This window comes from Silurus meridionalis, chromosome 12 (genome assembly GCF_014805685.1).
Source record: "Silurus meridionalis isolate SWU-2019-XX chromosome 12, ASM1480568v1, whole genome shotgun sequence".
Classification (NCBI taxonomy): domain Eukaryota; kingdom Metazoa; phylum Chordata; class Actinopteri; order Siluriformes; family Siluridae; genus Silurus; species Silurus meridionalis.
This window is the reverse complement of record NC_060895.1, coordinates 19610492-19636503: the sequence shown is the minus strand read 5'-3', so window position 1 is coordinate 19636503 and position 26012 is coordinate 19610492. Positions and strand designations below refer to the sequence as shown.

General features: G+C 35.5%; 1 protein-coding gene across 2 annotated transcripts; it reads left to right on the top strand.

Annotated features, from left to right (window-relative positions):
- Positions 1 to 1896: 1896 nt before the first annotated feature.
- Positions 1897 to 25963, top strand: si:dkey-262k9.2. Of its 2 annotated transcripts, none has more exons than XM_046862393.1 (8): positions 1897 to 2050; positions 15730 to 15781; positions 16753 to 16797; positions 17000 to 17032; positions 18069 to 18125; positions 18285 to 18353; positions 20662 to 20704; positions 23802 to 25963. In XM_046862393.1, exons 2-8 carry the CDS (start codon positions 15736 to 15738, stop codon positions 23842 to 23844), a joined length of 336 nt encoding a protein of 111 aa, XP_046718349.1. In that variant the 5' UTR covers positions 1897 to 2050; positions 15730 to 15735; the 3' UTR covers positions 23845 to 25963. The 2 variants fall into 2 exon arrangements, with proteins under 2 accessions (XP_046718349.1, XP_046718348.1); XM_046862392.1 differs by lacking the exon at positions 1897 to 2050 and adding an exon at positions 5155 to 5398.
- The last annotated feature ends 49 nt before the right edge of the window (positions 25964 to 26012 follow it).

Here is a 26012-nt window from a genome sequence, read left to right as displayed (position 1 = left end):
CGTTCAGACAATAATACACAAGTGTTTTTTATACACTTGTGTATTATACACTTGTGACAGACCATCATACCGCTCAGGAAGGAGACGGATTCTGAGTCCAAGAGAGGAAAGTTTTTTATTGCGAAATGTGCAAATCAACCCCAGGACAACAGCAAAAGATCTTGTGAAGATGCCGGCTGAAACTGGTAAGACAGTGTCATTATCCACAGTAAAACGAATACTGTACCGCCATGAGCTGAAAGGTTACTCTGCGAGGAAAAAAACACTATTTCAAAACCACCATAAAAAAGCCAGACTACAGTTTGCAACTGCACATGAGGGAAAAAATCTTAATTTCTGGAGACATGTCCCTGTGGTCTGACGAAACAAAAATTGAACTGTTCGGCCATAATGATAAACGGTATATTTGGAGGAAAAAGGGTGAAGTTTTGAAGTCTCAGAACACCATCTCAACTGTCAAGTATGGGGGTGGTAGTATAATGTTGTGGGGCTGCTTTGCTGCAGAAGTGACTTGTGCACTTTACAAAATAGATGGCATCATGAGAAAAGAAAATGATGTGGATATATTAAAGCAACATCTGAAGACATCAGCCAAGAAGTCAAAGCTTGGGCGCAAATGGGTCTTCCAAATGAACAATGACCCCAAGCATACCCCCAAATTAGTTACAAAGTGGCTTAAGGACAACAAAGTCAAGGTATTGGAGTGGCCATAACAAAGCCCTGATCTCAATCCCATAGAAAATTTGTGGGCGGCACTGAAAAGGCGAGTGCGAGCAAGAAGGCCTACAAACCTGACCCAGTTACACCAGTTCTGTCATGAGGAGTGGGCCAAAATTCCAGCAAACTATTGTAGAAAGCTTGTGGAAGGATACCCAAAACATTTGGCCAATGTGAAACAGTTTCGGGGAAATCCACCAAATACTAAGGAAGTGTATGTATACTTCTGACTTTGATGAAAGTGATAATAAAAATACATACAAATTCTCCCTCGCTCAATTCTGACATTTAACAAATGCAAAAAATATGTTGATATTTATTGATTTTAAACAGAAAAATTTTACCCTGATTTAATGTATGACAGTAAAGAAAAAAAAGGTTTTGTGTTCTTTTATGAAGTGTATGTAAATATCTGGTTTCAACTGTATTTGGCAGGGGGCACGTGGAGAAGTGGAGCGGTAAGAAGCACACCTGTAGTGATAAGACTAATCTGTTAAAATTAGAAACAAGAGCTAAAATTGGGCTTTGGAACACCAGAAACACAGATACAAAAAAATACACGTTCTCAAACCAAGACAATTGAACTCCGCAATTGACCGCAACAGACTGCATGTATGCTGGTATGTTTGCCTGCCACACAAAACTGCAAAAAAATGTTTTTGTTTCCCTATAGTCGTTTGTTCAAATAATCGGAACCATCGAACTATCGTAACTCAGCGACTACTAAATGTGTTATATATATATATATATATATATATATATATATATATATATATATATATATATATATGTGTATTTATTGTAATGAGGACAACAATACACTAAATTCAACACTACAAAAGCACGTTTTTCTGCAAGTTTGCACCTGCTTTGAGTTCCAGTCCAAGTTCTTTATTGACATTTAAAAAAGAACGGAATTAAATTCCCTAACCTTAATCCTCAGATACCCTGTCCTTATTCCCTAATTCCAGCATGTTTCATCCTCAAAGAAAGCCAGCATTCGGTGTAGTCCTACACAATGTTGCATTTAAAATATATACCAAACTACCACAAACATAGTTTAAAATGGCAGCATGCCATTAGCAGTAAAATATGTCTATAATACACATCCTAGTCAGCATAATTCATGTGAAACTTGGGCAGGTGTTAAATTTCATGAGGCATGTCAGCCAATGAGACGTCCACACCTCCCCGTTCTTAGATCCTGTCTGAACAGTCAAGGCATTAAGACGGCCAGGAAGTTTTCACACTGCCAGTTTCACAAAGAAGTCCAGAAAGAAACACATACGATTGTAGCACACAGCTTCATACTACTGAGAGTGAATATATACCGGTGAGTGAATTTTTTTTCTTTTAATATTCTAAAAATAAAATTGACATATAAGTGAAAGGACACTGAACTTTTAAAAAGGTAGTATGACTTGAGCAATAGGTTAAGAGTAAGAAATTGATTTTACTATAAAGTTTAAGTGTGGTAAGATCTAGTTTAAATGTGTTGTATGTGTTAGTACAGAAAATATCTAGAATATAATAAAATCTGCAGTAAAAAGAAGTGACTACTGTCCCCGGATTGCATAAAAAGTGGTATTTTAACTGCATTTGGCAATGCTTGTCAAAGTGTAACATGCATAAATAAATGCTTCTGTCTGTAGAGCTCGAGTTAAAAATAATGAAAAGATGTACTACAGGTACTCGGGGGCTGTTAAAGCAACATCCTAGACATGTGGGTTAAGATTTAACAAGGACAGGTAGATAAGAAGCAACTGCCACTCCTGTGATAGCAGAGGTCTGTTGCAACAGATGAAGCCATAGGGAGTGTGCGAAGCCCGAGTTATTTCTAGACGTGTTTAAGGAAAATAAGTTCCTATGAGTTCATCAGCACTTGGCTGTCAAGCAAGCAGCCTGACCCATAAAACATGCTGTGAACTGGAAACAACCCTAAAGCATTCTTGAAATATTAGAGGAGGGGAAACCAGCTAAGTAATGTGTTCAGTCACAAAATATAGCCCAAAATGGTCAATTAATAATGGCTTGAAAACATATTTTTATCTTGCAATAAAGACAGTGCAGGAATGTGCTTCTTTAAAAAGTCTGACTTAAGCCAAACACCAAGATTGTATAGTAGGGCATAGGGAACAGGACACTCTCCAGGGACCTACTGCAACATTTGGATCATTTAGCTCCTGGCTTTCACAATATAGTCTGTCTGTCTATGTTCATAATGATTATTAAAAAATCCCCCTTGTTTTTTTTTTTTTACATATTTCTGTGACTTTTCATGTCAAATAAAAACTAGATTCTTAAATTAACCTCAAACAAAAACATGCAAATTTCCTCCTCCAATTGGAGCTTGATAAAATCCAAAGTGCAGTGTTGCCTGAATAGATTTTTCTTTTGACTAATTTATCAACTTGCACAGAAAAGATCCAGGGAAAGAATTAGTATGGTGGTAAATAAAGTTAAAACATATTTCCCATAACTTTAAATGTGGTCAAGCCTCTTAGCAGTGGCAGCTTGTCCACATGGGAAGGTGGGACAAAAAAAAAAGAATTTTTTCAAGAAATATACAAAAATGTGTTTTTTTATGTTACCAAGCAAATTATTTTGTATTTATTTAAACAGGCGATATAACCTTATATTGATTTGCTTACCATGTTCATTGAAAGAGTGATTGCAAACTCAGTGGTTCAAAAATGAGAACAGCACCAGTAGAATCGCCAGTAGCGGCCCATTGGGGCAGGTTTCCTGCTGCCCTGTACTATATATTTACAGTATATTTACTGTAGTTTCTTTCTTTAATTGTAATTAAGTTTGTCCGGTTTCTGTTTTTATACGAAATAACCATTCTTACTGTACGATATGCTGCAAATATTCAGAGGGAAAACCAGATTATGGAGATGACAATGTGCAGATATACCTTTATTCATCCCACAGTGGGGAAATTTCACATTCAGAAATTTTGCATATCAGAAATGCATGTGCTACAAAAAAAAAAAAAATAGAATAGAAAAAAAAGTATTGTTTTTACATTGCTTAAGTTAGGTTATTTATTTAATGTTTTGAGATGAGCAAAAAAAATTATTGTAAATATTTTTAGAACTGTGCACCTCACATATGACAGGAAACACACCTGCTGTTTCAGAGGTAAAACCACTCGAAATAAGTTTCAGTGTATGCTGGATTTCAAGGTTCAACTGCCTACTACAGGCTTTCTCTAAAAAAAAACTCTAGACAGTACTGTATAGCATAAGTCAATCGAGATAGCATCGCAGCTTAATTCTGTTTGAGGATATGCCATTAGTAATGCAATCCTGCCACATCACAACCTCTGTGTATGAGCTGCCGCTGCCTGTATGACATGTTTGATGTCTGAAGTTTTTTCTTTCCACCAACACTGGGACACTATTAGAGCAACAAGTGAGACAAACGGATACTTGTATAACACTGTGCAAAGTGTATGTGTAAATGTGTATAACCAACTGTAAATACAGGCTAATGGCACTATTTCATTAATAATATTTTGGTACAAATGTTTTTACCCAAAAACCAATTTTTTGACCGCAAAACTCATGTAAGGAGGTTTGCATGATGTTAAGTTTGTACATGTGAGATTCTCACCGGGATACTTCAATTAAGTAAGTGTAAAAAATGGACATTCTGTGCCATTCATATGAGGATTGGTCTTCTTTTGAGTCTGGTTCCTCTCAAGGTTTCTTCCTCAAGCCATCTTAGAGTTTTTCCCTTGCCATCGCTTATTCACATTAAACTTCAAATTATATGGGGCAAACTTAGACACTAAACTTTTAAGTTTTATACAACTTTATAACCTTTGTATCTCTGTAAAGCTGCTTTAAAACAATGTCCATTGTTAAAAGTGCTATACAAATAAAAATGACAGATTTTCTAATGACTTTCTTCTTTATGAGAATATATGATAAAAACAGAATACGCAAACAAAACTCTGAAATGTGTTGGGCAAGCATTAATAGTGTAGCCTATCTGATCTAATTCACTTTATGAACATTGACACATAGTGTTAGATTAATACAAGTCATGTGTGTAGACAAGATACCAATTCTATAAAAACAGTTACATGCAACGCTGAAATTAGATAAATCTCAAATAAAATAGTGTAACTAATCATTCTTAATATTTACACTAAAGCAAATCTCTAAATTAAACTCTTTCTATATTTTTGGGATATAATGAGGTTAATGTTGACAGCAAATCAAGACCACCTGCTCAAAAGTTTTAGAGCTTAATCTCAAACCACAAAAAAAGGTTTTGATTCCACTGCTGAGGAAAATAGGACTCATTGAGATTTGAAAACTAAACAAAACTGAATTGTTTGTTTACTGCTCACTATTAGTGGGAGGATCTTATGCCAAGAAAGAAGGTTGCCAACACTTATCAGTGTGCGTGCATGTGTCGTCTATGCACTTTGTTTCAAAGTCCTTTCATCGACCACCTTCTATTTCGTAAAAAATACGTTAAAGCAGCGCCATTTCGAAAAATCAGGGTCAAGGCAGTAGGTGAATTCCAAAACAAATGTGCACATCTGCAAAATGAATAGATCTATGCAAGAGTGTCTCTTCTTCGTTTGCGTGTGAATCCCCCACTTGCTTCTACTCAAATGTGTGTGTATTTCCTGTTCCTTCTCTGTGCGTGGTCTGGGGCTAACGTAAGTCTTATTCTAATATTGTTCTTTCTTATTCTCTTGTTTTCTGATTAATCAACTGATTTGAGCATGAAGTCCATATGTGATTGTGTGCTTAGAAAGTGTCACAGGTCTACTTTTAAGCTCAGACTCTGATATACTTTGCCTGAAGAGTTTAATAAAATAAAGCATAATTTCTAAAGTATCCCAGCAAGGCATTTGTATTTCTCAGTACTGTGTGCAAATGAATGTGGAAGTGTCTGTTCAGAAGTGTATGTTTTACAGTGACATAAGTGCAAGACAGTTGCATAGCTAACAACTATGTTGTGTCAGAGCAGGGTTTTATGTTTAGTTTTTTTCAATGGAATGTTAATTAAGAAACAATAAACAGAAGAACAAAACCAAAATTGAAAAAAAAAAAGAACTTTGCTTAGTTATTTTAGGAATAACACACTTGGGGCCATGCAATAATAACCAAATAATCTATGCTGGTTAGAGCTGTAAGTAAATTATTTTCCCATAACAGCATGGTTCTGCAATTTTATTCTATTTATAAACCAATTAGCAAATAATTCAATTTCAATAATAAATAAATTCCAATCCAATTTATAACACAAAATTAATATTTATATAGTAAAAAATGTATAAAAAGTTGCATAATTTCTTCGTAAACATGTCCTCAAAACAAGTTCCTATAATATATAGGTTTTTCAGAATATCTCATCTTTCTCGAACTTTTACCAATAAGCAAAATGGCCAAAAATGATTATTTGTTAATGTCTAATGACAAATCAATAATAATCCAGCTATCTAAATAGAATGCAAGTAAGTTTATTGAATTATCCTACTGTAATTCAGACTTTTACATTAGCTAAAGTGTGCCCTACGATGACATTTAAGGTTTAAGGGATTTAAAAGTATAAAATATTGCTCTGCTCTTGCAAGTAACATTTATATAATGTTCATTTAGGCGGTCCATAAAAATCGTTCGAACCTCTAAAACTATTGTTTTGTCATAAAAAAATATTTATTAACAATATAAACAGTCTTTATGTTTTGCTGCGTCCACTGTGGTCGCCATCAGTGCCAACGAAGTTCTCTTGCCTAGTTGCAGAAGCTCACGTGCTGTACTTCTTGCAGTGAAGTTACACGGAACAAACAAATGAACCACACTGATATTTTTAGAACATACACTTTATTTAGGACATAATAAAAACAAATAAACCAAAAGCAACACATCCATTTATGCCACCTGGCGGTGAATTTGCAATAAGGATTCACGTGAAAATATGCGGCGTCCCTCGCAGCTCTAATAAGCATTTTGGTAATATCATAATAATATAATAATAATCGTCATAATAATATCGTATTGCAATGAACAGTCATTCCTTGATTCGCTTTGACTTCATTTCTCTTGAGTTGAATATCTCAGAAAAGAACAAAAAGTACGTGTTTTATGAATCACACCTGGGAACCATTTCTGAGAACAAAGTGCACAGAGTATAAATAAGTACTTCTCTTTTGGAGTTAAAATTATGAAAAAAATATGTTATATGGGGACTCTGGTGCTGTTAAAGCAACATGACTGATATGTGGTTTAAGATTTAATAAGGACAGGCAACTTTCAAAGTTGCTGAGAAAGCGAAGAGTGCAAACTCCTGTCCTAAACACTTTCCTATAGTTGAAATCTCACTGACATTAACAATTGATGGACTTCCAAGATTACTTCTATAAAGCAGAAAACTTTGGATCAGTGATTTTCTTTACATTTTTATCTGCTGGTTATTAGTTTTTAATTATGTGTAGCATTAGCCGTACATGTTCCTGTGACATGAGCTTCTAATATGATACAATACAATATGTTACTGTAGCAACGATTACATCTGAACAAGCACATGAATAAAAAAAGCACTGTGGTAAGATGTAATGTTGCGAATAATAATAAAAAAACAATAGATAAAGAATAAAAAAAGGAGCAGTATGGGAAAGAATAAGTAGACCGTTAATCATTGATAATTATGAATGACATTCTTCCACTTTAATGTGATGGCCGATTTTCTTCGTTTATTGAGGCGTAAACGCTGAATTAACTGGAATATGATGCAAATAACCAGAAGCAAAGAAGTTATGTTGAAAATGTTGTGATTATGATTGATTGTGGTGGAAGAACAAGTTTTTCATGTTGGTTAATTAACTAGATCTAATAATGACTGTTATAATTGTATTATTATGTTTAATGATCACATTGGAGCAAAAAACAGGTTAACAATGTTTTTAGCTGGACTACAATCATTATATTAATAATTATTATAATGAGATGAAAAAATTTTAAATAGAGTATTTTTTGTGTCATCTGAGACTCATGCATTGTATGAGAATGTATCGTTTGAGATATTTCACTTCAGCAGTGGGTAACTGGATGAGGTATTAAACACGGTAGGGAAATTCCTTGCTGACACCTCAACACTGTAGTTGCTGCTTAAATGTTTTAGTCATCAGTGTATTTTCTACTACTTTTTTTTCTGAAGCAATGCTTTGCAAATCTGTTTAATACATTCAATTTAATGTCAGAATGTGCATTTGCATTCACAACAATGCCACAATGCACACAACTGTAAGCCAACAAACCCAATCCTTAATGATAATATTGCTTACCGAGTAACCACAGATGTTTCTAGTGCGATATATCTGACATGCTAAAGTTTCACATCCTCAGAAACCCAACTCATCTATCGTTTTAAAGCTGTCATGTAGTTATAGTCCTTAGCTTGTTCCTTGTTCTATGGATGCTGAATTTCCTGTCTATAAAAAACCCAAAAGGTTTATCACCTTGTTTTTACTCTCACTTCTCTAGAACAGTTTCTGTGCTATGTGATGTGTCGTTTGTGTTTGTCAGTTGGTGTCAGCAAAATCTTTTGTCGAGCAGGATGTTCTTAATTTGGTAACGTGATATGAAAATGGCACTTATCTCTAAAATTTTCATATCCTTTCTTAAATGTGTCACATGGGCTGTGGTTAAATTCTGTGGTAATTCATGTCGCTGTAAGTCAGTCAGGAGACTGAACATTCTAGACAGTGAGCTTTTAGTTATTGGTTCCTGTTTTTTTGCTTGCTACCTTGACAGGACTGATTGAGTTCACAGCCACTTTAGAAAGCATGCACAAAGATAATCCCAAACATCTTTATCTGTGTAATACAATACAGCAATCAACAAGGTTTACATACTGCCTTTGTTGTATATTGTATGGTCACTCAAGAAGAAGTACAGATACTAATGTTTTCAAAGACTTTTGTAAAATTTGAAGTGGGATCTGACATGTACTTATGTACATATAGAACACACGCAAAGAAAAGATGATGATGATCAGGTGATCAGCCATACTTCTTATTACCTTCTGCCTTGCTTGTTGTTAGCATCATAGACTAGCCTACATCTGTGATGCTTGATAACCAGCAAATTATACACCTATTACAAGAAATAAGTTGATGGGCTGAAAACAGTGTCAGCACTTTGTAACAGGCTTTGTAGGTTTTTCACAATATGAAAGCTTTCAGGGCAAAAGACTTTGTGCTTTCTGGTTCATGGAGATTGCAAATAATCTAGAGCCATTTTTCATACATGCTTCTGTCAGAATTAAGCACTTTTTTTTTTTCCAGTGTCAGTTTAGTTTTAGCACATGAATTCTGCTGATCTCAACAAGCAATGACTTGAACATAACCTAGTAACATTTACTTTTGACATTAAAAGCAACAAGACCCATATTTCAAAAAATGAGTCATTATGCTAAAGTAGAAAAAATATATAAACTCCTTGCACAGAGAGAGCAATTGGTTGTTCTATATCTCTACAAATTTTTAGTCTATGAAGTTTTGTTTGGGAGCTTCAAGTATACATGTTTGACAATTGTAACAAGTTCTGGGAAACTTTCAAAGACTAGTTAATTAAATGTTACCAGATATGATTATTAACTTACCATTATGCTTTAATTCAAATCTCCAAAACCGTAATGGGAGAATGGGCAAATACAAAAAATCCATGACTATATCTTTACTCTGTCTGTAGACCCCAAAGGATTTAATGTTGGATCATGAAAAACATTATAACTTTAATACTGTGGTTTAGTACACACACCACATACAAACTCAACAAAGGTTTGAAAATAAAAGGCACCTAAACCAGAACTTAAGTAGAGGTGCTTAATAGCAGTAACACAGAACAGGTTTTGTGGGGTGCAAATGTGTTGGTTTGAATGATATTTAGATGGCGTGACATGGTCGTGTGAAATAATGCGGGCTGATGGGTAGTGTGGTCCAGGCTTCTTTGGACTTTTCTCATTGGCAATAATAGACAAAGTTTTTCTTCTTTTGTCGAACCAACAAGTCAAAGAAGAAACATATTTGCGACTGATTACATTCTGGTGCAGACAGTATAATGACACTAACATTAGAAGTCTTGGCAAATTATTTCACTTCATGACCTGGTTCTAGGCACTCTGAGTTATTTAAGTCTGATTTTGTCACATATCAGGGACATGACATTAGCCCAATTGAAATATTATAGCGGGTTTTAAAAAAAAAAACAAGAACAAGTTCAATGACTTTCTCAAATGCTGATTCTTCAAAATGTAACTAAAGAAGAATTTAGGAGGAAATGTTGACAGAAGCATAAGTTTTGTGGGACCGACTAATGGACCTCAAAGCACATCTTTTCTGTATGCCACACGTAAGAATAGACATGGGATAAATACAGAACTGAAACGCTTGATTTAAAAAATATCATTTAGTCAAGTGTGTTTCAATATAAGTAATAGCTTGATGCCTAAGTTGAGAGCCCATTCTATAAAGCTCAGCCATAATAGTTTCGTATTAATATCACAAGGTTACTAACAGGTAGTAGAACTTTTTTTTTGTTGTTTTTTAGTTTTTCCATTCAATACTGTCACCAACCGTTGTTGAGAATGATTCTAAAATCGTTGACACATGGCTAAAGGTTTTATTTGTTTTGCTGGTTCACTGAATGGTGACCATTTCCATTAATAGCAAAGACTTTAAACCTGTACTTCACAAGCACATAGCAATAAACAATCTCACTGTCTATCACACATTCTGAAAGGGTTCAGTGCAAGAGCTCAGTGTGAAAGCAACATGTAACGTATGTATGCTATCATTTTTGGAAACGGGCCTATCTCTGCATGGGCTGTGGACACTCGCAACTGACTCATACATGCTCCATGAACAGGCAAGTCTCATTTCCTCCTTCTCTGCATCAGTACAACTTGAATATAAAAACATATCCATAGCTTATCCACTCTGCCTCTCTGTGTTCCCTATTTTTTTCTGTATCTTTTTTGTTTTGCTTCATTTTAATAGGCCTTTTGTATCACTGGATCTTTTGAATGGCATTGTTGCATGACCAAGGTTTGTTTTAGTAAGCCCATGTGTCTGCATGTTAAATGTTCTACCACAGATTGGTATCATTTCATAGGTACATCATGGCTCTAAAACTTCCTTGTATATGTAAATATGCGTGTGTGTGTGTGTGTGTGTGTGTGTGTGTGTGTGTGTGTGTGTGTGTTTGCATGTACAAGCAGCAGTGTAGCAGCTTAGTTCAGAAGGAAACACATGGAAAGAATAAGGCATTGTAATTTTGCCCAGTAAATTTCCCAGCCATTGAATAAACAGATGTTGAAGCTCTAAACAGATTAAAAAAAGAGGGTTTTGGAATTAAACACAGAAAGTTTGCAGAAAGGTCCATAGTGCATCTGTTTGAAACTAGAGGTGTGCATTGAGATTGGGATCAAATGGGACCGTATATAAAAAAAAAAGTTCCATGATTGAAAGACTTTTATTTACATCCTAGATTTAACTATAGATAAGAAGTTTATGGCACAAACAGAAACCTGAAGCTTTATTAATCACTCAGTCCATAGTAACAGCCAGGGCAAAATATGGGTACAGATATAGATATTTGAAGCAGTGCTCAAATAGATATACAGTATTCGTTTCTGCTTTTTGTTTTCCATCTAGTGTGTATCCTTCATTTAATTTCAGACCATTATTTTCCATCCTAATGTATTACTTTATGAATAGCAGTGGACAGAAATCCAATCTACATTAAGCAGTTCTTCCCTGACGTTTTCTAGTTTTTAGTAACTGAACATGAAGCTTTAAGGGACACCCACCTCCGTTGTACAAAACTGCACTTGTTAATAATAAAGGGGTATTAGGACTGAAGCCAAACAAGTGTGGTAACCGAAAGAATAAGGCTAATTCAATTAGAATTCACATCTACAAGAAGATATTAGACAATTTATTTAGTTGCTTTGGCTTAAGGAGAAGCTGTAATCGTAGGCTTGGACTGGGCTGATAAATATTCCCAAATTGGTTGCGCTTATTATTTGACCCAGAGCAGCCCAGCACACTAAATTGGATGCATGGGGATTTTATTTGGCCTGCTGAGGTTATTGCAAGTGGAAAATTTGCCCCAGCAGTCTGTGATTAGAAGTTGTGTTTTTTTGCTAAAGGGAGCTCTGCATTGTCTGATTAGTGCAGTAAATGAGCGACTCTCACTGGCTGTGATGACCTGAAGTAAGCATAGAAATTCTCAATTAGCCCAGAAATAAACTTCTGCTTTCTCACACCTTTTTTTTTTTTCATTACACACAATAAAGAAGGTCAGCAATTACAGAATGAGACTGTCTGATTTAATGTAACAAGCAAACCAGAATATTCTTTTTACATTTGATAATATTTTCACTATATTTATTTCATTTATTCGGAAAACACTGCAAATACATGATTGTACATTTTGTTTGTTTTTGTTTTTTTATTTATAGTTAAAAATTAACATATGAAATTATTAATAACCAGATACTTAATTTGAAATAACCAGAAATTCCTTCATTATTGTTGTGATGACTTGAATTTTATGAACATAGTTACACCTGTTTACACTAACACCTTTTATATCATCTATATTTATTTTGCTGGGGTGGAGGAAAAAGTTAGTAGATTAGAAATGGCCTCAGTATGAATATGATGTGAATTTAGAGGTAATAAAGATATTTTGGTTTGATTAGCTAGCTAGCTAGTAATGAATAAACAAATACTGTAGCAAGGCAATTGTTTAAAGTTCTTACTGTTTTATGCCATTCATCCAGTTATTTTCAGTAAGTGCTTCGTTTTGGTCAAGGTTGTGTTGTATATGGTGGATATCTGTCAAAGATGGAGAGCAAAGACAGATGAAGTCACAGTAAAATGTTTTTGTTGTTTCTTTTATAATGAGCAGGCGGAAATATCCAAAACAATTTAAAGGTCAAGAGGCATGCAAGCGTCAGGCATTCAACAAAACGGGGACTAGGATTAGGCAAAGTTTTTACAGCAGGAAACTAAACAAAATGTAGACCAGGTAAACAGACACAGAGAACAGGTTTGGTATCATCAGGAGTATGTCACAAATGGATTACTTCATGCCAGACTATGAAACACAAGGGTTAAAATGTACAAACAATTTAAAGATTAAACTGCCACGATGATAGACAAGGCATAACCAAAGCAAAACAAATGTAAACAAACATACCATAATAGCATGCAGTATAACATTGTAGGTTGTAACATGTATTGAGTGCTTCTTTATGGGTATATTCTCTGCAGAACCCCTCAAGGGAACCCCACCACCCAAACGTTTAAATAGTCCCCTAGTGGCTTGTCTACTTTGGATAAAAATGTCTCAACAAAACCCCAGGGCCCAAGCCAGGCATTAAGCATCATGTTGAAATTGTATTGATGAGCAGGGGAGCTGACTTGGGGCATATATGTTAAGAAGGTGGCTGTGTGTAGGTCAGGTGTTGGAGCATTTAAGATCTGGTTGTGGCAGATGTGGGAGGCATAGCATGAGTGGACTGCACCATTAGCACTGGGAGGGAGCTCTGAAGCAGAAGCTGGCTTCTAAACCTTTGGTTGAAGCTAAGCTGGGAAGGCCTACTGATCAACATGGCCATTTCAGAGTTGTACACTTCTCACCCTAATGTTGTATCTAAATTAAAAGCAAAGTAATCTGTCAGAAGTCGAAAGTAAAGACAGACACAGTCACAATTAAAGCGGCAGACAGACAAATCCAAAACACTAGGCAGTTTCAAACCAATGGAATGGATAAAATAAGGCAATCAACAAAAACAGATCAGACTAGGCTATGGTAAATGTTTGAAACAAAAACTATTAAATGGTCAGAAGACCAGGCTTTAATTTGATGGCAAATCAAATGGCACAAACTGAGCAAAAGTATAACTGTATAAGCAAAAAGGAGACAGCCGATGACACAGCATGGGTGGAGACAGGACATTGCAATACACGTGGCAAAGTAAACAAAGTAAGCACACCATAGCATTTCAGGCTATTATGCATGCTGAGCACAGCGCTCAGCACGATGGGATAATTCCCTATAGCATCTGTTTGTGTTTGTTCATTTTTTTGTTAGAAAACTATGGACTAAAATTCAATTTACATTGTAGGTCAGACTTATATGCAATGTTCTTTGGAATAGGCTTCAGATAAAACAGTTACTGATAAGGAATGAATGAACGTAATTACTTTAATATGTCAGCATTATCTAGTTATACTACAACCAGTTAATTGTATTGAGAGTAAAACCCTACTGTTCAAACAGTCATGTGCAGTATGCACAAATTCCTATAACTTTATTCAGTTATTACAATGGATATTATGACAATGGACACTGTCTAAAAGCAGCATTGCAGAAATCTGTATATGGATTTAGATTTATGTCCCTAATGAGCAAAACAGAGCAGACAGTGGCATGGGAAAACCCCTAAAAGGGAAATCCTCCTCTTTTGGGTGACCCCGCATTATGGCATTATGTTTTATTATTAGCATGCCCTACACGCACCCCTGCCATTTTCCATTAATGTTCATAAAACACTAAGATTTCTCATAGAGTAGTACATCCAGTTGCTACAGTAACACTTGCCCTATCAGTGTGCACCGGACAGGTGCAGTATGCCTATGGCATCATTTCCATTCATACCATTAGGTTGTGTTTTGCTATTTAACAAAGCCAGTTTACACAAAAATTCTCTGTTATCACAAGGAAGTAAAATTAAAAACAATGGGCATCAGGAACAACCACCAGAGCATAGGAAGTAGTTTGCATTTGGGAACTGTGCTTGTAGTATTCTATTCATCAGAAGGAAGGAAGCGCCATTCTAAAATAAGCAGCCACCTGATGCTGCTGTGTACTTCTCTTAAATTATGGCTCTAAATTACCTGACATCTGTTTTAGTAAAGCGAGAGAGAGAGAGAGAGAGAGAGAGAGAGAATAAGCCAAAGCAAATGTAATAGTGCCCAGGAACAGGAAATTCTGTTCAGGCAGCTGTTAGCCTTAGATACATCTGCATAGTGAAATAGTAAGAACAAGGAAGTAGAACGTTAAACACTGTCTGGGTAAGGTTGTTGTTTGTGTGTGTGTGCATGTGCAGGGGTGTAAATCAGTCATTTGAAACTGTCATAAGCGTCACTACCACCTTTTTAAAAATGGGCTGTTTGTCTTGACAACAAAGCTGTTTTGAGTCATCGAGCTCTCGTTAATGAATCACAAACTGGATCATTCAGTTTCCACGTGAATTGACAAAATCAAAAAAGCCCTGTTGTGTTTTGTTGGGATTTTGTGTAGCAGATTCCTGTTTAACAGTGAATAATAATTAACTTATTTCATGTCATGCCTGACATTTTATTTTTATTTTTTTTGTAAAAAATAAATAAATAAATACAATAATGAACTGTCAGAGTATCACTAACCCTTATCTCTTATGTAAATAAGATTAGCTAGTGTTTATGCGCAGCTGAGCTGAGAATGATAGCTGATTTTTATTTTTTCAAAGATGTGGTTTGTCACGTTAGACGACTAATAGAAATAAAAAAGTGCTTCAAATACTCAGAGCTCATGCTCTTGCACACCACATGTTCCTCTTGTACTGGAATTGGCGTGGATAGCTTTGCCTCACCTCTATGTGCATCTACTGTACATGTCTGATTGGCCAAAAACAGACAACATGAACATTCGAAATTTATGCTGAGCGTTGCAAGAATCAAAGAGTGTCACATAGAGCCAGCATGCACTATGCCAGAGAGCGTCATGTCTCCAAAGTTTCCCATGGAATATGCTTCCAAAAGACCTCGCTGGATGGAAATTTAACTGACCTCATACTGAGCATGTTTACCAACCCAGGGCTACTATTTGCTTATGAATCAGAAATCATTTTGTTCAAAATTGAAATTGACATATTCCAGCTTTGCCAAGATTTAATCTGAATGCTGTAACGTTTATTTTTTCTTTGCAGATTAAAATGATGTTGCGGCTACTTCTTTTGACTTTGCTTCTTACAGTCAAAGGTAGGGTCTGTCTGTCTTTTCAACAATATTGTAATGTGCTAACCCTGAAATAACATTACATTATTCCTTTGTAATGTTTATTCGTTTGCTTTAATGCACTAAGATTTAACATAACTCCCCATGAGGCCAATTGCTCAAAGACCTACACCGGACCTGTGGTGATCTAAGCCCTCCATACACTCAAAATATGCTCCTGCAAACCCTTTAAACCTTTTTTATTTATCTAATACCATCTAAACCTACCAACAGGTTTGATCCTTGAGATTTGAGGCTATTAAATGTAACATTCACCTGGTATTTTTGAATGTAGTTAACCAGAAATCATTTCTTTAAATACTTAAATGTAATGTACGAGATCACAAATATTACATTAGCTAGTATTGTATAATCATTCGTGGTGGTAGCTAGCATTGTCAATAAAATCAAGAAAATATCTTAGACTCTTCTCAGAGTCTGTTTATCGTACAGGGCCTCAATTCCTCAATGTGTCTTCTTTCCTTCCTATAATATCAATACATGGCTAATAGCATAGCATAGATAAGCATGGTAGTATGAGAATTATACACCGATTATGAGTTACTTTAATTAGCAGTTGCTTTTAGGAGCCAGAATTTCTGGATTTTTTTGATGGCTTTGGTTTCAAATTGAAAACTTGCTATAATGTTATTACAGATTAAGAAGTAACTCGTTAATGTTTTACTTAAGGTGTGAAATTTGTATGCTAATGTTAGATAGACATGACAACCACCTAGTGAAAATGTGTGAAAGCTATCAAAAATAATTAGAAGGTTTTTCTACACAAGCACAATCAGAAGGTTTTTCCCACAAGCATCATTAGAGATAGAGCTGGGATGGCAGGTGCACATAGGGCTGCTTTCACCACCATATTCTATGTATTCATAAATGAGGGTAGAATTAAGATGTGTACACAAAGGTGTAATTTATTCTTTTTCATTTTGTCATGTCCTCAGCTGCTATGTCAGATATCAATGGTTCAGGATATGGGGAGTTCTCTGGTAAGTACATTTCTAAAATCCTTGTGTTTTACAACATGGTAGACTTAGCATTAGCTTAACTTGTTAAAAAATTTTTAAAGTACATCTAGTGAGAAAATTTATTATTTCAAGCTTATGCCACCAGGCTGAGATTTTCCAACCTTTTCGACTTTGTTTTTGTTTTTTTCTTATTCGATCTTCTTTTATTTTTTCCCACCCACAGATGATGAAATTGAAGAAGAAGTCATCTTAGAAAGTAAGCATTCTTTAGTGCCAGCAGCAGATGAAGCATGAAGGCAGGTCATTACTGTAAGGTCAGCCATCATGTTAATTCCTGAAAGTAATCAGTTAGCCGCTCCCCAGATGAACCCGGCTCCCTGAACACTGCCGTCTCTCTGCCTAACACGCACTGTCACTCTTCATCAAACTAAGATTGCCTTCTGATCAAATCACTGAGCTGTTAAAGCAAGAACTGCACACCTCTGGTTAAATTCGCAGAATTAGCATGAGCTGAAGCAGGAAATGGGAATTTCCATCCTGAGAAAATACATGGAAAGAAAAATTCCAAGAATTATGAAGTGGCTCAAAGCATTCATAAGGCATACCGGGTTCACACCGACCATGTTTTTGTGTACATTTTTGGATGTGCCTTTACAATATGCATGCACAATATATTGCCTAGTACAGTAGATTAAAAATCATTTATACTACAGCACTGGCTGTAGTTCTCTATTCTGACTTATTAATGTAGGTTGTGTGGATCTAATCTCTATAACAAATATGGCTGATGCGCCCTATAAATCAGCATTAATTATTCAGCTAAGCTCAAAAAGACCATAAAGGCCTCAGTCCATGGAGTAATATAAGTTCCTAAAGTATGGAGACATACAGTTTGCTGTAGAAATGTAGAAACCTTTACCAGCAGTGTATACAATTAGTTTGACAGCAGTAAGATTCTTATAAGTTTTACTACTTTTTTTAATATACAGAAATTCACAAAATGCTCTACGCATTATTATATTAGAGAAAAGTTTTAATTTTAGTGAAAAAAATTAATAATGGAAGACGAATTAACTAAATAATGAAATATAAATAACCCTTCTGTAATAGAATATACAATCCTATATGGTTTGAAAAAACAATATATGGATTACAATGAAAGGTCATTTATTACTTACAGTAATATAACAACTACAGACATGTAACATGCTGGCAGTCAAGTTTATTTTTATGTAAACATGTATGTATATGTGTTTTTTTTTAATGACATCTTTTTCCTTTTTGTTTTGAAGCAACCCGTCCACCAATTGGTGCAGAAAAAGTGATGAATCAATTTGAAAATCCTGATGGTAAAATATGATTGACTCTCTTCACTGATACTCAGATTCATTTAATGCTGCATTTAAAATGTCACAATACATTTCAATATAAATTGAGTGATGATCAATCTGTTGACTCTGTTGATATCAAACGCTTTTTCTTTTCATATGTGTTTGTTTGTGTTGTAGATGGAAACATGACAATCATTATCATAGCAGCAGTGATCGTGGGCGCTCTGACCATTCTCTCTATAATAGGTAAGAGGCACAGAGAGCCAAGTTGGATAATCATTAACAATTATTAGTATGTGTTGTTATTTAGGTTCCCTCTGATGTGTGTTTGTGGTTGGCTTATGGTCAATATTCCCAGTATACTATAAATGCTAAGATGTGAACTCTTAAGAACCTTTCTACCAATTTCATAAAAAAATAAAAAATCCTTTTATAGTAACTCACATTCACTTACATCCAGTAGACAGAAACCGCTCTTCCTTCACCACTTCTGCCAAACTTATTCTTATTCAAATGACCATTCTACCCATGTTAGATTATGGAGACACTATATATAGGGTTACTTGTAAGTCCACCCTATGCTCTTTACCATTATGCTATCAGGTTTGCCACAAATGCTCCTTTCAATACACACCACAGTGCTTTATATTCATCTGTTAACTGGCCCTCCCTTCACAATCGCCGTAAAATTCACTGGTTCACCTTCATTTATAAGACCCTTCTCGGCCGCTCACCTCCTTACTTACGTCACTTGCTGCAGCTAAAGCCTGTCACATATAACACCCGGTCCTCACTTCATTTTCAATTAAGCATTCCTAAAACCAACTCTGCGTTTGGTCTTGCATCTTTTCAATCTGCTGCCGCTCGCGACTGGAATGCTTTGCAAAATTATCTCAAACTGGATAAATTAATTCCAATTTCATCCTTTAAAAATATTATATCATATTTGTTCACGGATATATGCAGTTACTGCTCTACATAATTTTGTTTTAAAATTTATTTATGTAATTGTTAAGTTTCCCTAAGTGGTTATTCCACTTGTCAGGCCGCCATTGTAAATAAGAACCTGTTCTTACTGACTTGCCTGTAAAAATAAAGGTTAAAAAAAAAAAAATTAATAAAAAAAATAAAATTCAGAAGGCTGCTTTTGTGAGTTTTGATCTCAAGTCTAAATATTACCCGTCAGATAACGTAGTTTGGTGTTTGACATTATGGTATTACAGTTCTAGTCTGATTTACATTAAAAAAATCATGATAACTGATTATGCAGTTCAATAAATATGCTGCTGATATGACATCGAAATAACACCCACTCTATTTTACAGCTAGAGAGAATATCAATAATTATGCAGGCATTATAGTGTCATGACCTTACAATAGGGTTTTATTAACATCATATAAATATAAGAATAAAATAAAGAGAAATATATCTCTGGCATAGAGGAAACTATTGATTGAAGCCACTGATGCCTTTGGATACAACTGTTTTAAGTTGTTATAACATTTATACTGCAGTTGCATGTAGGTATCATGTAGCAGTATCAACACTAAAAGTACAATAAGCAACTAGCAGAGCACGTTAATGAGGTTTACAGTAAATATTAAATGTTAATGATTCTATAAAACTCTATATTCATAATATAGATGTATTACACAGATTAGGGGTGTAACACAATGCCACTATCTATCTTACATGTTTAGTACTTCTATTATCTGAATATGGATCTTTGTTTGAAGAGGGCATGGCATATTTTTGTAGCGCTACTATTATGCATACAGAAACACACACAAAAAAATGTCTTGCTTTTGACAGTTCAGCAACCTCAGCAACATCACTCGAGTTCAAAATTAATCTGAACTAGACATCTGTTTTTTTAATTACTCTTATGCAGTTATTAATTTAGTTTCTGTCTGCCTGCAATAATTTCTAAATAATTCAGCTGATTCTTATTCCCAAAGTGTACCCAAAGTTGGAGGAACATAATTTAAACTACCTCGACTCAGACCAGGGGATTCCTAATGATAAATGAATGAACAAATGCCGTGAATGTTTAATGAATATGGTCTGTGTTTGTTTCACACACTTTTAAACAATATTACACTATATGGACAATAGTATTGGGAAACATGACTTTTCCAGCCACATATGGTTCTTCCTCTCCACAAAGATGGAAGCACATAATTATATAGGACGTCTTTGGGTGCAGTAGAATTTTCCCCTCATTTAAAACAAGGAGACCCAAACCTGTTTCAGCATGACCAATGCCCCTGTGCACAAAGCCAACACCATGAAAAATTTCACTCCAAAATCTAGTAGATCATCTTCTCAGAAGAATGGGGGTTAATTATTATGGAAAATGGAAATAAGATGTTCAAACTGCACATGCACATTGAATGGTCAGGTCTCCACAATCTTTTCTACATATAGTGTATATTTGGTTATAATGTCAACTTCTTTTTGCCAACAAATAGGAACATATATTAGTCTGTATCTAACAGATCAATTGGTAAATATGCAATAAAGAACTCCCTTTCTTTTCTTTCCTACCCACAGCTGTAGTTCTCTTCAAACGTCATTTGCAGAGACGGGAACAAGGGTGAGAAACACTGTTTGTTTATACATACATATCTGCCTATCATAGGTTGAGAAACCTCAGAACACTTAAGGGTACTGTGGGACAAAACCCATGACTGCTGAAAGGTAGATGATTGGCTGATTGGAACACGAGCTATACTGCCAGCTCTGCTAAAATAGATGATCTAACAGATTGCTCTTTTCTCATGCATGTATTTAATTTTGCAAAGGTTTAGTGCTCAGTTCAAAGCCTATTAACATTAAATGTGCATGATTTATTGCCTGTCAGCTGAACATCTAATGAAAGCTCAGCAAAATCCTTTACACAATTGTCACCCTTCTCTTGTGCACACTAATTAGCAAGTTTCTTTCTCCTATACTTTATAAACAATAAATAATAAGCAATTGGCAATATTTCATGGTTAAACAAACACCTGTTTGTAAAGCGCATTTGAGCATTAAACCCCTTTCATTGTTCTTGCCTGAAACACTGTCTCATTGAGCTGTGCCCCTTGAGCGTCAGAGTGCACTAGAACACATATTAGGTGACACATCGTTGGCCGGGTTTTGTGAGAACAGGGCAGGAGAGGACGAGCAGGAACAAGACGAGACCTGCAGGGTTGGAGGAACGTGCCTCCCTGTGCAACACAGCAAAACATACAAAAAGAAAACAACGGGACACACTGAACTGAAAATCAGCAGTGTAAATCATATGTGACAGATAGAGTGAGTATTGGGACTGCCTGAACCAGTTAGCCTGGGCCTGAAAGAATAACAGTGCTTCAGGAACGTCTGAAATGAAGGGTGGAGGAAAGACGGCCAGCTAGAGATAGAGCATGCTGTTTATTCCATGAGTGCCACCTTAAAGTGATCTTTTAGTCAGAAATTCAATATGAGCAATGTTCCTCTTAACGCAATTCTAACGCAATCCATCAGCTGACACCTTTCCACCTTAACGTATAACTACAGGTTAACACAACTGCGGTGACACAACTGGTCTGTGTGGTCCGATCAAGCAGACGAGCTCCTGAAGCTCAAATCGCTGAAGAAGTTAATGCTGTTAATGCTTGATGGGTCAGGACTGTTTTAGCAGCACAACAAGGATAACACTTTACAATGATTATTAGGCAGGTGGCATAATGTTATGCCTGATCAGTGTAGTCAGCCATGTTACTTACAAAATCCTGCTAGGCCTAGCACTCTTTCTATACAGTATACAGCCATCTAAATCTTATTATAGGGCTTATTGTTGGTAACATTAGCCTTATTTATTTGAATATGCAGGAAGCACAAATTTGATGCGAGATGTGTAGACATTTGAATAAGTAAGCACAAACTGGCTGGCTTTGTTTATTTATAGTTCATACAAATCAAGTGTGAATGTGTTAAATTTGACTGACTATATTTACACTGACTACACATGAAGTCAGCTTTTGCCTCAACACTGATTTATCCAATTTGGATAAACATAATTCAAAGTCATTCTTGCTTATAGATTTTTTTATTAGGTTTTCGTTGAACTTTTTAGATACGTCTTATATTCGAGTTATGCGGTTGTCTAAGTCAATGCCTTTGCCTCAAGCTCCCGTATTGCACAGTAATCGGTTTTACACTGTCAGCTGCTGTGACCTCAGCATATTTTCTAGCTTTCTATAAACACATTTTAATTATAAAGCTATCCTTCTTTAGCTTGATTTATTTTTTGTCTTTAAAAAAAAAGATTATTTAGCTTTTTTTTTTATCAATGCTAAAATCTTTTGCAGGATTATATATTATCTGTAGTACATGCTGTTTGCTGAGCTTGTTTCTCTTCTCTTTCTTTCTCTCTCTCTCTCTCTCTCTCTCTCTCTCTCTCTCTCTCTCTCTCTCTCTTTCTATCTCTTTCATTGCTGAGAGATAAGGAGACTGAAAAGTGGCTTAATCTCACAGCAACCTGAGAGTCTTTGGATCAACACTGAGCCTGCCAGAACATGGCGGTGTTTTTAAGCACGCTGAGCTAATACAGACACCAGAAAAGACAAATAGCAAATGCAATAAGTACATATCCATACAATGCTTTACATGTACTCTAGACACATTAGGAAGAAAACGTAAGGACAATTGCACACATGACCTACACCTGCTGAGGTGGAATTCGTCAGAGGGGTGAAATAAGCACATATTTACACAGGGTGAGGGAAATCTATGTGTACTGGGGTTTGTTTGAACAGCCTGAATATGTCACCGGCTTCACAAAAAGCAGTATTCAGTCCGTGTTTTCGGAGCAATGATTAAATATGTTTCAAAAATGGAGCCGCCAGCAATAATAATGCTCTATGTGTGTAACTTGAGCCACATAATACTGGGGCAAGCTAATTCACACTACATGGTCAAAAGGTTTATAGGAACATTGGTTTGGAATTTGTCAAATTACCAGTAAAACCGTATTTAAAGGAGCAGTGTGTATTATTATATGGGAGGCCCATTAATGTGCTTGTGCAGATTTTATTTATTTATTTATTTATTTATTTATTTATTTATTTATTTATTTATTTATTTTGAGCCAACCCACTGCCAGTCCATTACAAATAATGTAATTACAATTATATATGTTAAGTACAGGTAAAATGTCTTTCACAACAACCTAGATGTATATTTATGATTAAAAAAATAAACAAATTGCAATGTGTAGTTTTATGATAAATTTAACATCACAATTGTTCCTAAGTTGTCAAGGGCTAATTGTCAGTCTGATGTCGGAACATATTCTACTCTAAAGTGTCCAAAGTAGCACTGCTTCACATCAGGCCATTACATTGTTAAGTATTTTCCCTTAACAGCATGCTGGTGATTTTTTTTATTCCTTGTACCATGTTTACTGCTTAACTGAAGTGAAAGAAAAAGCTGTGCGCGGACCCAGATTAATTTGGCGTCATTGAAAAACCAGTTGTAACACTCTTTCGCTTTATTTGAGCTTTAATCACCTCAGCTCCCAGTGGCTGGTGCATTTTAACACAAATAAACCCACCAAAATACCAAGCCAGATGCCCAAGTTTCATCTTCAAGACAGACAGTTAGGTGTGGAGGATTTGTTGCTCTAGTGTCTGACAGTATTTTTTTCTCCCTCTGTCTCTCTTTAGAGTGTACAGCGTACCAGTGGAGCAGGGTGAGAAAGGAGTCTAAATGTGCAGCTCGCCACTTCTGCTTCTAGTATCTCATCAGGGACGCCTCGACACAAAAACAGCTCCATTAAAAAACACACTGTCATCTCTGGCCATCTCTTCTGTCCCACTTGCCCACTAATGCCTCCTGCAAAACCCGTTCATTACTCAGCCTGCCATTATCTCAAAGCAGACTTATTTTTTTTTTATTTTTTCCTCTTCTTCTCACTGTCATCACCCTTTTTACTTGTTTTCAGATGAATCAATTTAAAATTAATGCATTCATTTGTTGCAATGCCATGGACCAAAGAAAGTTCTGCACAACTGATTCCATTTGTTTCTAACCAAGAAAAGGTGTTTTATTTTTATTCTATTTTTTTCTTTTTAGTATATTACTGTTTTATACGTGCTATGTGCTGCAGTGTAGCCCTCATGATTCTTTATCAGGTCCAAATCAGATGCACTTTAGACACCTGTGGCTAGTCAGAGCAATCAGATAAACTTCCTGCAAAACCTTTTCCATTTATACCAAGCCAGTTTTCTGCATATTTTCCAACTGCCCTCATCTAGAATCTCGAAAGCATTCAAGGGTGTAGAATTTTTTTTTTTATAAAAACATCACACACAGTAACCGTAGATCAGTGCTGGCTTTTGCAAGAAATTTAACCAAATGGTGACTGAGAAATCATGGATGGACCTGTAGCACTTTTATTTGTATTTTTTTTCTCTGCCTTCAGTGAAGTGCTAATCCACTGAACTTCTCTTTAGCACAAATATGACCCCTGAAATCTCACGATCTGAAAGGGGTCAAGTGGGCACTGGTTTTTCACCTGGGTCACTATTGTGGCAAGAAATATCTTGCAGGATTAACATTTTGTTTTCCACATACAGTGTGTGTTAAAACAACTAAGCCAAATCATCTGTGCGTAGGTGAAAAGAAAGTGTGAATCACACCTGCACAGGTGTCGAGCATTCATACTTGATTTTCTCGCTTCAGGTCTTTCTTTCGAATAAAGTGCTTTAATTGCATAGGCCTCTAGGGGTTTGAGGTTGATAGTTAAGCGTGTGTGTGTGTGTGTGTGTGTGTGTGTGTGTGTGTGTTGAACAGTACTCATTAATCAGCGTAGCTTACAGTATAACAATCCCGTAAAGCCGCTCAGTCCTTGCAATGATGCAATTTTAAATAAAAATAAAAAAAATCATTTCAAACAAATGTAGCAATCATTATTTTAATTGGATTCTTCTTTTTTAGCACAAAGCCACTCCTAAAATCCATTTTTTTCGTTTAACATTTTTCTGTTTGCTTTTCACAGAGTATTGATTTAACCCAAGATGACAGATTTCTTTAAAGTGCCTGCAGTTTGTCCTGTCTAAAACTGTTCTGTTTTTGTTTTTTAAAGGAGAAGAACAAGGGAAAAGAAAACATTAACCATTTTATAACATTAGTTACTGGCTTCTAATGAGGTGATTTATTACAGCCCTTATGTATACAATAAAAAAAGGGTTGAGAGGAATATATTTTTTATAAAGCAAAACATGATGTGTTTTTAAAACCTCACGATGTCATCTGCCTTCAGGCACATCTCGCTGACATTTATAAGGATTTTGAGAAGTAGCGCATTTGTTCATTTGTCAGTTATCAGGCTCTACTTTTCTTTCACACCTTATTAACACTCATGATTTGAATGCTCTGGTTTTAAAGTGTGGTGTCGAGAAACTGTGCTCCAACTGCTTTGTTAATATATTTTATTTAGTCATGTCTTTAGATTTTTTTTTTATAAGAAAATGTTTATACTACGTTGTCTGTAAACAAATTCGCTTTCTAATTACGTAAACTCATGTTTCAGTGTAGAGTTGAACCAATGTCTAAAGTTCCAATATGTCCTTTAGAAAAGCACGAACTCAAATTGTCCCAGTAATCAGAGTTTGTTGTTTTGTACTGTTGTTTGTTTGTTTGTTTGTCCCCTGCCCCCCCCCATCTGCAATAATTTTTTAGAAGATAATTCTCACACAAGGACATCTACAATGCTTCAATGGCCTTAAACACTTCTACTGAATATAAATGTTTATGAGATTTGTAATTCCTATTTTCATGTACAATCAAGATATCAAAATAAATATATATTTTTCTTTCTCTTTAAGTTTTTTTGTTGTATCTCACATTTTTTTAATCTTTTTGAAGTGATGAAA

Coding starts and splice junctions, on each gene's coding strand:
- si:dkey-262k9.2 (XM_046862392.1), top strand. CDS start 5,351: ATGTGTGTGTATTTCCTGTTCCTTCTCTGTGCGTGGTCTGGGGCTAAC. Junction 18,126..18,284: donor TCAATTTGAAAATCCTGATG/GTAAAATATGAT, acceptor TTTGTGTTGTAG/ATGGAAACATGACAATCATT. Junction 18,354..20,661: donor GACCATTCTCTCTATAATAG/GTAAGAGGCACA, acceptor TCCTACCCACAG/CTGTAGTTCTCTTCAAACGT.